Source organism: Myodes glareolus, chromosome 18, assembly GCF_982192425.1.
Source record: "Myodes glareolus chromosome 18, mMyoGla1.1, whole genome shotgun sequence".
Classification (NCBI taxonomy): domain Eukaryota; kingdom Metazoa; phylum Chordata; class Mammalia; order Rodentia; family Cricetidae; genus Myodes; species Myodes glareolus.
The window spans coordinates 47488777-47502738 of record NC_142043.1 but is presented as its reverse complement, the minus strand read 5'-3'; the positions used below and the strand labels follow the sequence as shown (position 1 = coordinate 47502738).

At 54.2% G+C, this 13962-nt stretch overlaps 1 protein-coding gene across 5 annotated transcripts in view; it reads left to right on the top strand.

The window, feature by feature from the left end:
• Pald1 (phosphatase domain containing paladin 1) overlaps positions 1-11866 on the top strand; it is a 62451-nt gene extending 50585 nt beyond the window's left edge. For 4 of the 5 annotated variants that reach the window (XM_048451700.3, XM_085679682.2, XM_085679685.2 and 1 more), the window contains exons 19-20: positions 9098-9253; positions 10325-11866. In XM_048451700.3, the coding sequence (XP_048307657.3) occupies positions 9098-9253; positions 10325-10636 (468 nt within the window). In that variant the 3' untranslated portion in view covers positions 10637-11866. The remainder of the gene's footprint in view (positions 1-9097; positions 9254-10324) is intronic. The other variant, XM_085679686.2, reaches the window with a different exon arrangement.
• Positions 11867-13962: the final 2096 nt, after the last annotated feature.

Genomic DNA, 13962 nt, shown 5'->3' with positions numbered 1-13962 from the left:
GTGTATAGATTTTAAAAAATTTTTTTTAATGATTTATTTAACTTTATTTTATGTGCACTGGTGGGAAGGTGTCAGATCTTGTGGAACTGCATTTTCAGACAGTTGTGAGCTGCCATGTGAATGCTGGGAATTGAACCCGGGTCCTCTGGAAGAGCAGTCAGTGCTCTTAATTACTGAGCCATCTCTCTAGCCCTGTATATAGATATTTTCCTCCCACCCCCCTCTCTCTCAGACAGGGTTTCGTTATGAAGCTCTGGCTGGCTTGGAACTCACTATATAGACCAGCTTCGCCTTGAACTCACAGAGATCCACCTGCCTCTGCCTTTTGAGTGCTGGGATTAAAGGCATGAGCACCTGGCTTTTTCTTTCATTTTGAGACAGAGTTTTCCTTATTCTGGGCTGGCTTCGAGTTCCATATGTGTCTGAGAATGACCTTGAAGTTCTGACCCTCTGTCTCTACTTCCCTAGTATTGGGGTGTACGTGGTTGCTCCTGCTTTATGAGGTACTAGAGATGGAACCTAGGGCTTGGTGCTTGCTGTACAGGTGTTCTCCCAGAAAAGCCACGTGTGCAAGCCCTGGCATGTGCTCTCCTTTGTCTTGACAGTATGACTCTGTGTGTGTGTGTTTATGACTGTGTGTGTGTGTGTGTGTGTGTGTGTGTGTGCATGTGTGTGTGTGTATGATCAACCCCAGTCTGGTTTTGACTCTGCTCTTTCACCACAATCATCCGCAGAGACCTTTGTGACCTTATAAAGTGTAAGGAGAGCCAGGGGATGATATCCCCTTCTGTCCTCTGTGGTACCCACACACATGACATAGCCCCTCCCCCAGGGCAAGTAAAAATAGATCTTTAAAGAAATGAAGCAGAAAGTTTAAACCTCAACTGTCGTCTGAACTGTTGGCATTCTGTAACAAAAGGGCTCTCTAGTGACCAGGAAGTAGAAAGTCTGATTTCTCATGGCTTTCTGAGGTTTGAGAATGGCAGCCTGTGGAGACTTTCATGTTCCCTCCGTTAGCAAGAAGGGCAGGTCCTTCCTCCAGGTCCTCTGCATGTCTCGTTCTGGAAAGGCCTGGGCTTGTGTCCTGCCTGAGTTCATGGCGGGCTGAGCTGCCCCTGAGACGTTCCAGATGCTTCGCGCAGAAGATCAGATCTACACACACTCGAGGGGGCTTCGGCCAGTTCTACACAAGCGCGCGGGAGGAGGGTTTCTGCGTTGTCTCTCTGAGCTGTGTGTGAGAAGTCCCAGTGTCTCTGCACTGTGAAGATACCCGTGATCAGAGTGGACAGAGAGGTCGGCTCTGCTCATGGACACGCATAGAGCCAGTTCTGTGAAAGAGGTAAAGGAGCCGGAAGTGATCATCTGGGCAGCAGGCGGAAGACGGGGATGTAGATGCTGGACGGAGCTGTGCTCCGCCTCTCACCGCTCCTGTCCCCAGGTGCCAGGCTGGAGCTGTGCTCCTCTCAAGGGGCAGTGTTTGGAAGTCCTCAGGGGCTACAGACACAGGGCTGGGCCGGATCCTAGGACGTGCTCAGCAGAGGGGAGGACCCTGAGGATGCGTCTTCGGACCAGTGTCCTGTAATGTTCTTCCTAGCTTCAGAACACCCTCAGCTTACAGTGTGTGTTCACAGACGAAGCTGTGGTGCATGTCATGGGAAGTCAGGCCACACAGGTCCTGTGTGAGTTAGCGGCAGAGCAGGGATGGGAGGCAAAGGTCTCTACTCCAGTCTCGTGCTCCTCCCTAGTCTACGCTGCATTTGAACTCAGGGTCTCTTGATGACTGTGGGGGAGGCTTGCTGAGGCTCTAGAATGGGGGGTAGTTTCTTCCCCAACTCACCCCATGGACTGTCTCCTAGAAATTGGCAGTCAGGTCTTACCTTCAGTATTTGGGGGTTCACTTAAGCCCCTGCCCTCTGATTTCAAACTGGAGGTCCTCAGCTGGCCTCTGCTGGATCCAGTGGGCCATGTGGGGTGGGGGTGGGGGATGCTGCTCAGCTGTGGGTGGAAATGGGCCCAGGCTCCATCTGGGATGTGCCCCCTCCGTCAGCCTCACCGCCTGGGAATGTCCTGGTCAGCATTCTATCCATTTCAAATTCTCCCTGAACATTTTCTCTCCGTCTCAAGTCCTCCCAGCAGAACCCAGCCTTGAGAGTATGACGCTCTCAACAGCATGTGGTAACTTGGCTTTCTGCCCCTCACCCTCCAGAACCCGTCTTTCCCAGCCCCCTGCCTGCTTCAGCAGTTGACTTACGTGGTAATCAGAAGTCGTTAGGAACACACGGCTGGTATTTGGCATTGGTGCTGTTTTTGGCAATAAAGTGACTCCACCGCCCCAGAGAAGCAGGGAAAAGGGAGGTCCCTGCTCTCTCATGGAGCAGGAAGAAACATTCTACGTGTGAACCCTCCATGTGTGATACGAGCTTGAACAGCTAGGAAGTCTGTGTGCAGTGTCTTGTTAGAGGTGGCATGATAGATTACGTCATGTCCAAAACGGCCTGGAGGTGCAGAGGGGCTCCCCTTGTTTACTGAGCTGCGGTGACTCCAGTTTCGGCTTTTTCATTCTGATCTGTCTATATCTATCTATATATCTAAAATTTATTTATTTTTATTTTATGTGCACTGGTGTCTTACCTGCGTGTATGTCTGTGTGAGGGTGCCGGATCCCCTGGAACTGGAGTTACAGACAGTGGTGAGCTGCCATGTGGGTGCTGGGAATTGAACCTGGATCTGCTGGAAGAGCAGCCAGTGCTCCTGACCGCTGAGCCATGGCTCCAGCCCCCTCATTCTGGTCTTTGTCCACTCGTGCTCGCCTTTCCTCACAGGTGGGCTTATGGAGGCCTTGAGTGATCCCCGGGGTTGTGTTCACGCATCCGAGGCTAGGCTCCCCTGACGCGCGCTCACTTACCTGTCCTTTGCGGACTCTGAGTCAGACCAAAGAGGAAGTCTGTGCCAGGCTGTGTGCAAGATGACAAGAGGCACACACTTGCCTGTCTCTGCCTCTGGGCAGTTTGTGGTGATGGCTGAGGGCTCTTCACACCATTGTGGCCGATGTTGTGCGGTATAAGCCAAGTGGGAGCACCTGAGGCCTTCTGGGAAAGTCTTGCCTTTCTCTGCCTCCACCTGCCTCAGTAGCTTGACCTTGGAGGCACAGCTCACAGCAACACGTTTGTTTTCCAGAGCAACGGTGAGGCTCTCACTCTCTGTCTCTCTCTGTCTCTCTCTCTCTCTGTGCGTGTGTGTGTGTATGTGTGTGTGATAGCTCGAGTTTGAGTCCCTGGACCTCCATCAAGGAAGGAGGTGACAGGTTCCCTCCAGTTGTCTTCTGACCTCAGTACACACATAAGCAGAGGCACACAAATATATATATATATACTGCCTCACATGGAAAAAGAAAGGAAATAAGGTCTCTTGAGATGAGCCACTTGATGAGGCTGGGGTGGAGATGAGGCATCTGGGATCAGCATGAGAAGTCCAGGCCCTACTGAGTTATTCCAGCATGGCCACCACCCACAGGTTGACCCACCTGTGAATCTGTTGTTTCCTTTTGGACTTGGGGAGGAAAAAATATTTCTGACAGAAACCAAGGTCAGGCTCTAGAGGAAGCCCTGCTAGAAGCATTAATGCCAGCAAGCATTTGCCTTGGCTGGTTTCAGTCTTCTTCTTCTTCTTCTTCTTCTTCTTCTTCTTCTTCTTCTTCTTCTTCTTCCTCTTCCTCTTCCTCTTCCTCTTCCTCTTCTTCCTCTTCCTCTTCCTCCTTTCCTTTTCTTTCTTTTTGTTTTTTTGGTTTTTTGAGACAGAGTTTTTCTGTGTATCTCTGGCTGTCCTGGAACTGGCTCTGTAGCCCAGGCTGGCCTCGACCTCACAGAGCTCCGCCTGCCTCTGCCTCCCAGCGCTGGGATTGAAGCGGGCGCCACCACCGCCCGGTGCTGCAGTCATTCTTACTGTTGTGTTTTTGAAACAGTCGACTGTGCGTTCTGCCTTCCATGGGAAGAGTCTGAGCAAAAGCTGAGGCAGAGGTGGCCGTAGCTGCCCTTTGCTCTCCGCAGGATGCTTTACAGAGACCACACTGCTTTGACTGAGTTCCCTGAGAACTCAGCACTTGGCCATTCCTGTCCTCAGAGAGGTAAGGAAGTCAGGGCAGGTTTTATTAGACCCATTTTACTGAGGACGAAACTGAGGCCTGAGGAGGATTTGTACCTGGCTGGAAGCGGGTCCAGAACTTTATCTTCTACTTTGTCCTATCCTCCTTTTCCTCCATGATGGCATTCAGGACCCAGGGGGACAATTTCATGGTATCAGAAAGAGGACGGGTTATGGAGGAAGCCGCGGCTGCTCCTCCGTGTGCTGTCTTGGTTATGCAGACTAGGCCTAGCAAACAGGAGCTGCCAGGGGGCGGAGAGATCAGCTCAGTGCCCCAAGGACTAAAGTTATTTCCTAAGAAAAACAGAAAGTGAGATGGTTCAGGCTCAGGACCCGATGGGTCTCAGCCGCTCTAAGCCTCTCTAAGAGCCACACTGTCCCTGGAGACCTCATTTCAGTAGGTAATGAGTCTCCAGGGCCCCGCCTTGTAATTAGAGTAGCCTCGGAATGTCATGAGCTGCCATGACAGGAGGAAGGGCTGCTTCCTAAGGCTCTTCCCAGCCAGCTCAGAATAGAGCCAGTGAAACTGGTGCAGCCGGATAGAGCGTGCGTGCACGTGTACGTGAGTGTGAGCATTTGTGTGTTGGTGAATGTGTTTCCGTTGTGTCTCTGGGGCCCCTGTCGGGAGCCGGTCCTCATTTCCCTTCCTTCCCATGGTTGCTGACTGGGCTGGAAACTTTTCGGCCCTACAAGGGACCTCCATGCTGTGCCTGGTATTTGTATACCACTGGACTTAGAGGTCCTAGGGTCAGCTCTAGCATCCAGCCCTGGCATCGTCTCCCTGGGACCTGCCCCTGTGCTGTCTTTGTAGTTCCCACTCTCTGGGGAGTGCTCAGTTCATTCCACAGCCCAGCTCCCAGGACCCTGCCGGGCACAGCAGGGCTCTGCAGTGTCCCGTGAGTGGGTGGTAGATGGCAGGTGGAATAAATATTTGCCTAAATAGGAAGAACTGTCTGTTTGCGTCCCTTCTGGCCCTTAGTCTACTGGGATGGTCTTCCAGGACAAGCCATTCTTCTCCAGTGATGGAAAGGGTCCTGGGCCATGGAGGTGGTCCAGGAAGGGACTGTCGCTGGGGTGGGGTGGCTGGGAGCAGCTGATGAGGGGAGGGCAGCCTCTGGAAGTGTGTTTGAAGGGGAGCCAGTGGGATTTCCTAGTTGAGATGCAAATCAAGGAAGGGAGAATTGGCTGTGCAGCCAGAGTTTGGCCCCTGTCCCTGGAAGGAGGCAATTGCTATTAAGATGGCCAACTTGTGGGGGTGAGTGATTGATTTCAGGAGGACATGGGTGATGAGTTGGGGTACCTGACAGATACCCATTGAAGTTGTGCAGGCACCTTTATGAGGGCATATGTGGGAGGAGGGTGTTGGGGGAGGGGTTGTCCCAACATCTTTCTAGAATCTAGATTCTCACAGCTACTGGAAACCACCTCAGGAAGAGACCACAGGGAGGGTGCTCACTGGCCAGCCAGGGACTTGCTGCATCCCAGGCTCTAATGCAGACCTTTTGGGGGTAGGGACAGAGAGACAGAAAACTGGTGGCAACCTCTGCCCACCCTGGGCTTCGTAGTCCCGTCTCCGAGAAGCAATTAGAAACCCTGCTTTAATGAAATGGTTCGGACGGAGAGCGGGGAGGCTGTGGAGCCCGGAGTACTCAGAGCAGGCTGTGGAGAGGGGCTTGTCCTGAGCCTGGGGGACAAGTTGACTGTGGCTAGGCTAGGTAGAGAGGAAGGGCAGTGCAGGCAGAAGGAACAGAGTGGGTGAAGGCACAGAGGTCAGCCTCACATTTACTCCTGGTGACCCAGCAAAGAGCTGCCAGACAGCCATATTGACAGAGCTAGACCTACATTCATGCTAGACAGGTCAGAGGTGAAGCCTGTGGTCCCCGCAGCCCTGGCGTCTCTCCCGGGCTCCTTTTATTTTAGGTTTTAGTCCCAAAGGGTCCAGGAAGCCTTTGTCCAGGTTCATGGAAGCTAATGACAGCCTGGCCTGCTGGACCGTTTAAAAACAGCTTGGCTACTTTTATGCACTGGAGGTGGCCGGGTGCCCCCTCCCGGAACTGGGCCAGCATGGACTGCTTTTAAGGAAACTGGGCAGTGACAGGCAGATGGGCCGTTGTCTCAAATCACAGCCCTGTGGCCAGAGGCAGGATGTGTCCATGGGAACCTCTGGGGCTGTCAGGCAGCATCTTCACACAGTGTCTGGATTTAGAGATAATTCTACCCTTGGTAGTAAGGAGAAAGACATCCTTTGCCCTTCGCCGGATGTACCTCAGACCTCGTTCTTGCCGGTGTCTTTGGACAGTGCTGGTATGGTGTGGCCGTGCCAGGTGCCGGTGGGGCATTTCTCCTGAACCTCAGTTGGAAGCAATTTAAAATGGCTTTTCCAGAGAGCCCTGTGGGTGACTCCTGTCCTCCTGAAAACACTCCAGGGTCCAGAGGAGACTGGAGAAGAGAGGCAGACTGAGGGATGGGGCTACCTGACCCATGCAGTGTGCACCAGCTCACCAAACAGTGCTACTGTGTTGGTCACGTGCTTTGCCTTTGAGTAAACTCTATTTGTTTTCTTTTCCCTAACATCCACTGCCTATAAGCAAAATTGATGTGTTTTGGAGCACACGATGTTAATCCTTAAAATAGGACGCGACCCGCTTCTTGCCCTTTGTGTTCTGCAGGCAGCTGCTCTGGCCCTTGGTCTTGGCTTCTCCCGAGCTCTGAGCCCACGTCTGGCTTCTCTACCTGCTTCTGTGATAAGACCCCCTGACAAAGGCACTTAAGGGAGAAAGGCTCTGATTGGCTCACAGTTCCAGGATACAGTCCTCCACTGTGGGGGTCTGAAGCAGCTGGTATCAGCCATCACACCCATCACACCGACAGTCAAGAGCAGAGAGCATTGAATTAATGCATGGCAGCGTTTGGCCAGCTCTCTCTCCCCGTCACTCATCCCAGGGCCTAGCCCATGATACGGTGCTGCCAACATTCAGAGTGGGTTTCCCCACCTCAGCTAACTCAATTAAGAAATTTTCTCATGGGCATGCCCACAGGCCAACCTAATCTAGACAATTCCTCACTGAGGCTATTTCCAGGTGATTCTACGTTGTGTCGAGTCGGCAATGATCAAAACTAACCTGCCTGTCTTCCCCTGTTGCTAACCTAACCGTCGAAGCTGCCCCCTTTCTACCCTGCGGCCACACCTCCCTCCTGACCCCAGCCTATCTCCCTGCTGCCTCCTGCCTCTTCTTCCTCACACACTGCGGGTCAATTTTCTCTTATTGCCCTTCCCTCTCCTTTCCTTACACAGCCACTGAGCTGCTTTGTAGCCACTGGGGCCTCCCAGGGGGCAGGGCAGGCCGAATCACCTTTGTGGCTTCAGACCTGTTTAGTCAGAACTGCAGCCATGGGGTGAGCCTCGCTGTCTTCCGGGAATCCAGGGCACTGTCCCTGTCCTCAAGCCCTTTCTGGTACCACTTTCTCCCTTGCTTCCCTCCCCAAGGTCTCCGGCATTGCCAGTTAGCTCCCCTCGTATATTCCCAAAGCAGGCCCTCTCCAGCTGTGAGTTTTAGGGCACCGGGCTGGGTCGCGTCTGGCGTGGGGGCAACCCTGGAGTTTTCCCAGAGTATGTAGGCCAGCACCGTGTGTGTTCATGGAAGGGCTTCCATCTGTGGCCCAGCTGTTGGGAGAGCAGCCCACCCTGGCCCCTTGGGGCTGACTGTGCCCGCCCACAGATAACGCTGTCACTTGAAGGACATCCCATGCCACACATCCCCCGCCCCCCTAGATCAGAGAGCTGCAGTAGGCCTGGGTGGAGGCCCGAGGGTCTGAGGATCAGATAGTACGGATCTGGGTGGCCTTCTCCCTCTGGCACTCCTTCCCATAGCTGTGTGGGCAGACTGGGATATGGGGACAGATCACCCTACAGGGACGAGGCTGACTGTGAGTGTCCCTGGCGTGTTTCCCTGCTGAGGAGAGCCCTGAAAGCGTTCCCTTTTTTTAATGTCCTCTTTCTCTCGAGCATGTGTCTCCCACAGTGTCTTCCTCCAACAGGCTACAGGCACTAGCAAACTGTCGGTGACTTCCAGTGCTGAATTGCATGGCGCTCACACCCCTCCTCTCTGAGACCCCCACTGGCCGATCTGGGATGAACCCAGGCGCTTGCAATTTTAAGGTTCCATGTGGTTCTCAAGAGCAGTGAGGCTGTGAACCCCATGGGTAGGATTAATGTCCTCCCAGGCTAGCAGGCCACAGCTCCCACACGTATTTGTCACTGTCCCTTATCCTGTCCCTGTCCCCGCTGGTGCACATTGTCACTGTCAGGCCTGAGAGGTCCTCACTGCCCATCCAGACTCTCATCTTCCCTAGGAAACTTCCCATCCATCAGCTCTGCCATCTCCTTTTCTCCAGCCTGTGACCTGGTACCATTTCCAGAGAAGGCGCCTGGCGGGAGCTTGCTAAAGTGAGAGGTCCCTCACTCTACCCACCTGGGGCTAGAGGTTGCTGGCAGAGCTCTGTGTCATTGGCCCCCTACCAGGTCATAATCAGAGCCCTAGCGGAGATGCTAGGGGACTGGGAGAGAGGAGCCAGACCTGGGAGACTGGGAACCAGGTTGACAGGAGTTGGCAACAGAGTCCTTCTAGGGGACCCCAGGGTCCTTCTAGGGGACCCCAGGCTGAGCATCTCACCCTCTCTACCTCAGATGTCCCCATCTTTCCAGCAGACAACCTGACTCTGGAGCAGCATGACCTTCAGGGAGGAAGTACAGCCCTTTCTTCTCAGTAAGAAATGGGTTCGAGACCCCCCCACCAGGAATTGGTTTCCCCATGGGTCTCCTCTACAGCCAAGCCAGGCAGCACCCCAGACTCTGCTGCTGAAGTCACTCTGCTCGCTGTTCAGGCAGTGCGTGAGCATGGAGGTGCTGCGTTAGACACTAGATCTCCTTGCTGACACCATCCTCCTTGTCCTCCAGGCAAAGGCCACCAAAGAGGCGCAGGAGGCTCGGAGGCTGCAGTTGCGGAGCCTGCAGTACCTGGAGCGCTACATCTACCTGATTCTCTTTAACGCCTACCTCCGCCTGGAGAAGGCCAGCTCCTGGCAGAGGCCCTTCAGCACCTGGATGCGGGAGGTGAGAGGACGCTGAAGCTGACAGGCCTGCCTGGGGGGTGGTGGGTAAGGCGGGCTGTATCTCTCCCCTGGTCCCGAGTACGCTCTGTAAGGACCCTGGTGACAAGCTCCCCCCTAGAATGGAGGGTGAGTGTTGAATCAGAAGATGGTGAGGGCCATGTTGAGACCACCTTGGTGAGCAGGCCCAAGCTTGGCTTCCCTCTTTGAGCCCTGGGGTGGAATGTAGGTCGGAGAAACTCATGTAGCCCAGGCTGGCCCTAAACTCACTGTGTGACTGAGGATGACCTTGAACTTCTGATCTTGCTGCCTCCACCTTCCTGGGATTGCAGGGCTTTACCACCATGCCAAGTTGGTTTATGCATTGCTGGGGCTCAAATCCAAGGGTTTTATGCTTGCCAAGCAAGCAACTCTACTAGCAGCTACTCTCCAGCCTGGGGACAAGGACACTTTCTGTTTGAGTTCTGCTAGGACAGGGAAACCGAGGACCGGGGCCCACTTCTAGGACTCGATGCGGAAGGATGTCGAGGGAGAGCTGCGGGTGGTGTAGGCAGGAGCGTGACTCTGACCCAGGCAACTTCAGCCCCTCTTCTGGAAGGACAGAGCTGGGGCGAGGGTGCCTGGGGACAGCAAGAGCATCTTTACTCCAGCTGGAGTTGTCCCCAAGAAGATGTAGGAGATGGAGTCTGGGGCTAAGGGTCAGTCCTCTATGTTGAGTGTTTAGCGCAGAGAAAGCCAAGCTGCCTGGGCTGAACTCGCAGGCAAAGGGAAGGGCGGCTGTCTGCTCTGGCATCCACACTGCTTCTGCAGCCGCCCTGACCAGATGTGGTTTGCTGGAGTGGCCAGGCCAGTGCCGCCGAGGTCTCCCAGGCATGCCCCATGTACTTGCACAGGCTGCTCCATGCAGTCCCAGGAGAGAAGGCTGCCAGCGATCCTCTTAACAAGGTGGTTAGAGATGGACGCGCAAACTTGTGGCAGCCGCTGAACTGACTGAGGGCAGCTCTGGGCCCCAGACTCGGGTGCCTCAGAGCTCAGCAAGGGAGGCTGGTGTGAGGAAAGTCTCACTCCCCTGAAGTTCTGCCCCATCTCTGCCCTCTCCAGGTGGCAACCAAAGCTGGCATCTACGAGATCCTCAACCAGCTGGGCTTCCCCGAGCTGGAAAGCACAGAGGACCAGCCCCTGTCGAGGCTCCGCCACCGCTGGCAGGAGTGGAGCCGAGACCCAGAGCCCTGTGACGCTGGGGCCTTCCTGTAGGCTACCGTCTTGCTCCTTGCTAGGCAGACCAGGGGGCTTGAGGTTCTCACTGCTTCAGATGAACACTTGCCAGCTTCCTGGAGAGATTAAGGGGCTGAGAGCCTTAAGAAGGAGGTTTTTGTTGGGTGTATAGACGGCACAGCCGTTCTCTGTAAACCCTTGGGGTGTGTAATGGCGAGGCCCAGCATGTGTACCTCACAGACCAGCAGGGAGCTCGCTCCCCATGCAGCCAGTCACCACCGCTGTCTTCTTCTCACAGTTGGTCATCAGACTGCCTAGGTGGGCAGCAGGCTGGCCATGTTTGCTTTTTCACTTCCTTCCTCCGGCTGGCTTGCTCTTGCTTCTCAATCTTTCAGCCCAAGCAGCTGCCTGAGGTAGGCGAGGGGGATGGCGAACTGGACAGGTCCATGTTAAAGGCAGCTCTGCCCAGCTCCTCCTGGCTCATGAGTATTGCCAGCCCGGAAGACAAGGAGGATGGCTCCGTCTCTCTTGTCTTCCTTTCCCCCCTTCCTTACCTAGGCTGGCAGAGGTAGAAGTTCCCAGGGAGTTAGAAGCATCAGGGAGATCTTCCCAGTGTGGGGAAAGAGCCTGTGGAGGTCAGTGAGGGAGTGAGGAGGGGTCTGTGTGTCAGAAACCTGTTGGTAGGATCAAGGCTGACTTTGGGAGAGACTCGTGAACAGTGGAGAGTGGGACAGGGCCATGGTGGCTTGTCGGGCCTCAGATTCCAGGCCCACCCTTGCCGGGATCCCCGAGCTGCTTCCTCGGGACACGGCTGAGTTATGAGCAGTATTATTCACACAGGAAGAAGGTGCACATGGAGGGCTGTGTTTGGTGAGTCTTGGCTGGGACTGCAGTTTGCCGCTGGATACCTGGGAGCCTGGTTACCTGTCTGACTCTCTGGGGACAGGGATGAGTCCCCGGGCTCCTGTCCTTCAGCAGGAAGATGGAAGGACCTGTCAGCTGTTAGCTATGATAGTCAAAGAGGCCAAAGTTGTTTCCAGCCTGGGGCAGTAGTGACCATCTTAGCCGACTCCTTTTGCGAGCTGCTGTATGTCTGTCTGTTCACGGCCTCTCAGGTTTGCTGGCGTCTGTTTTCTGCATGTCAGTTGTTTTCAGATAAGTAGCCACGGAGTCAGAGGCCAGAGAGGCCCCCTTCACACTCTCATGCTTGGCACTGACTGGGAGATATGCTGGGACCACTGGCAGATCACTGTACCTCTCTGCCTCAGTTTCCCATCTGTAAAATGGGAGAATAATACTTGCCTACCTACCTCACAGGGATGTTGTGAGGAATACTTTATGTTTTTTTTTTGTTTGTTTTTGTACAGAGCTTTGGAGCATTAAAAACACTATAAACATGCAATGTGTTACGCTGATTGAGCTTTACTGTGAGGCAGACATAGTGGAAGCCCTGAGGATAAGTGGGTCCCTTGTTCCTCCAGGGAAAGGGTGGATGCAGGGTGAAAGCCCTTGCTACTGGCACTCCTGGTGTTTAGAGGCTGTGGGTGTGACAGATGCCACTTCCTCTGTCTCATCAGTCACACCTTACCGTCCTGTACTGGACATCCTAGGTGGTCATGCTGATCCCTGCTTGAACGATGCCATCAGCCATCATCAAGACAGTGCACCACAAGCTTGCCCTCAGGTGGGGGCATTTCCTCACTTAAGGGTCCCTCTTGCCAAGTGACCCTAGCTTGTGTCAAGTTGACATGAAATTAGTCAGCACAGCGTCTGTACACACGTACACAGAGGATGCCGGGACTAGCCTTATGATGAAGCGGGGCTCTAGGTTTCACTACAGACTTCAAGAAAGAAAATTGCTCAAAGTGGGGTTGGGGCCTGTCAAGGAGGACAGATCTCAGTCCCCACATCCTCTGCAGATACCCAAGGGCCCTGCCCAGACCCTCCAAGCACTGTTCTCCTGTCATTTTCATTTATGCCATTTTGGTTTGAATGTCAGAATCCCCCATAGGCCCATGTGCTTGAACACCGTCTCCAGCGGGTAGCTCTGTGTCTGAAGTTTGCAGAACTTTGGAAAATGGATCCTAACTGGAGGAAGTGACTCACTGCAGGAAGTGTCCTGGGAAGTACACCACTGCAGGAAGTGTCCTGAGAAGTGCACCACTGCAGGAAGTGTCCTGGGAAGTGCACCACTGCAGGAAGTGTCCTGGGAAGTGCACCATTGCAGGAAGTGCACCATTGCAGGAAGTGCATCACTGCAGGAAATGCACCACTGCAGGAAGTGTCCTACTGGGAAGTACACCGCTGCAGGAAGTGCACCGCTGCAGGAAGTGCACCGCTGGAGGAAGTGCACTGCTGCAGGAAGTGCAATGCTGCAGGAAGTGCACTGCTGCAGGAAGTGCACCGCTGCAGGAAGTGCACCGCTGCAGGAAGTGCACCGCTGCAGGAAGTGCACCGCTGCAGGAAGTGCACCGCTGCAGGAAGTGCACCACTGCAGGAAGTGCATCACTGGAGGAAGTGCATCACTGGAGGAAGTGCACCGCTGGAGGAAGTACACCGCCGCAGGAAGTGCACCGCCGCAGGAAGTGCACCGCTCGAGGAAGTGCACCACTGCAGGAAGTGCACCGCTGCAGGAAGTGCACCGCTGCAGGAAGTGCACCGCTGCAGGAAGTGTATCACTGGAGGAAGTGCACCGCTGCAGGAAGTGCAACGCTGGAGGAAGTGCACCGCTGCAGGAAGTGCACCGCTGCAGGAAGTGCACCGCTGCAGGAAGTGCATCGCTGGAGGAAGTGCACCGCTGGAGGAAGTACACCACTGCAGGAAGTACACCACTGCAGGAAGTGCACCGCTGCAGGAAGTGTATCACTGGAGGAAGTGCACCGCTGCAGGAAGTGCACCGCTGGAGGGAGAACCTACTGGGTGCAGGCCTTGAGGTTTTGATAGCCTGTCCCGCTTCCTGTCCATTCTCAGCTTCCTGGCTCTTGACTGGGAGTGAGTAGCACCCCACTGTGATGGGCCACAACCCTCTTTAAGTCGCTTCATGTCGGGTATTTTGTCACAACAAGAAGAAAAAGAATGCATACATAGAATCACTAGAAATATGACACGTACATAAAATCACTGGGTTTGGGTTTTCTGAGGTAGCCCCTATACCAGATTCCGTGAAGCTGTGTTAATTTTCCCTTCTCACCCATGTGTTCCTTTCTCCACACCCTTCAAACCAGGTTATCTCTTGTCTCTATGACAGTTGCCATCCTGACAGCTGCTAGGTGACATTTCCCTGTGTTGTTTACAACACACATCTCTCCCCTGGAGAGATGTAAACCATATCTGATTACAGAGCACAGGAGAGGGGCGGCCTGCAGGATCTAGGGTGACCCCCCTAAAGCAGCTACCCTGCAAAGTCTCACCCCAGCATGGTTGTTGGCTTCCCTTCAGCCCCTTAGACGAAGCCCTCACTTGTGTCCACCTTCCTGGACCTGTATACTCCAGCACCTC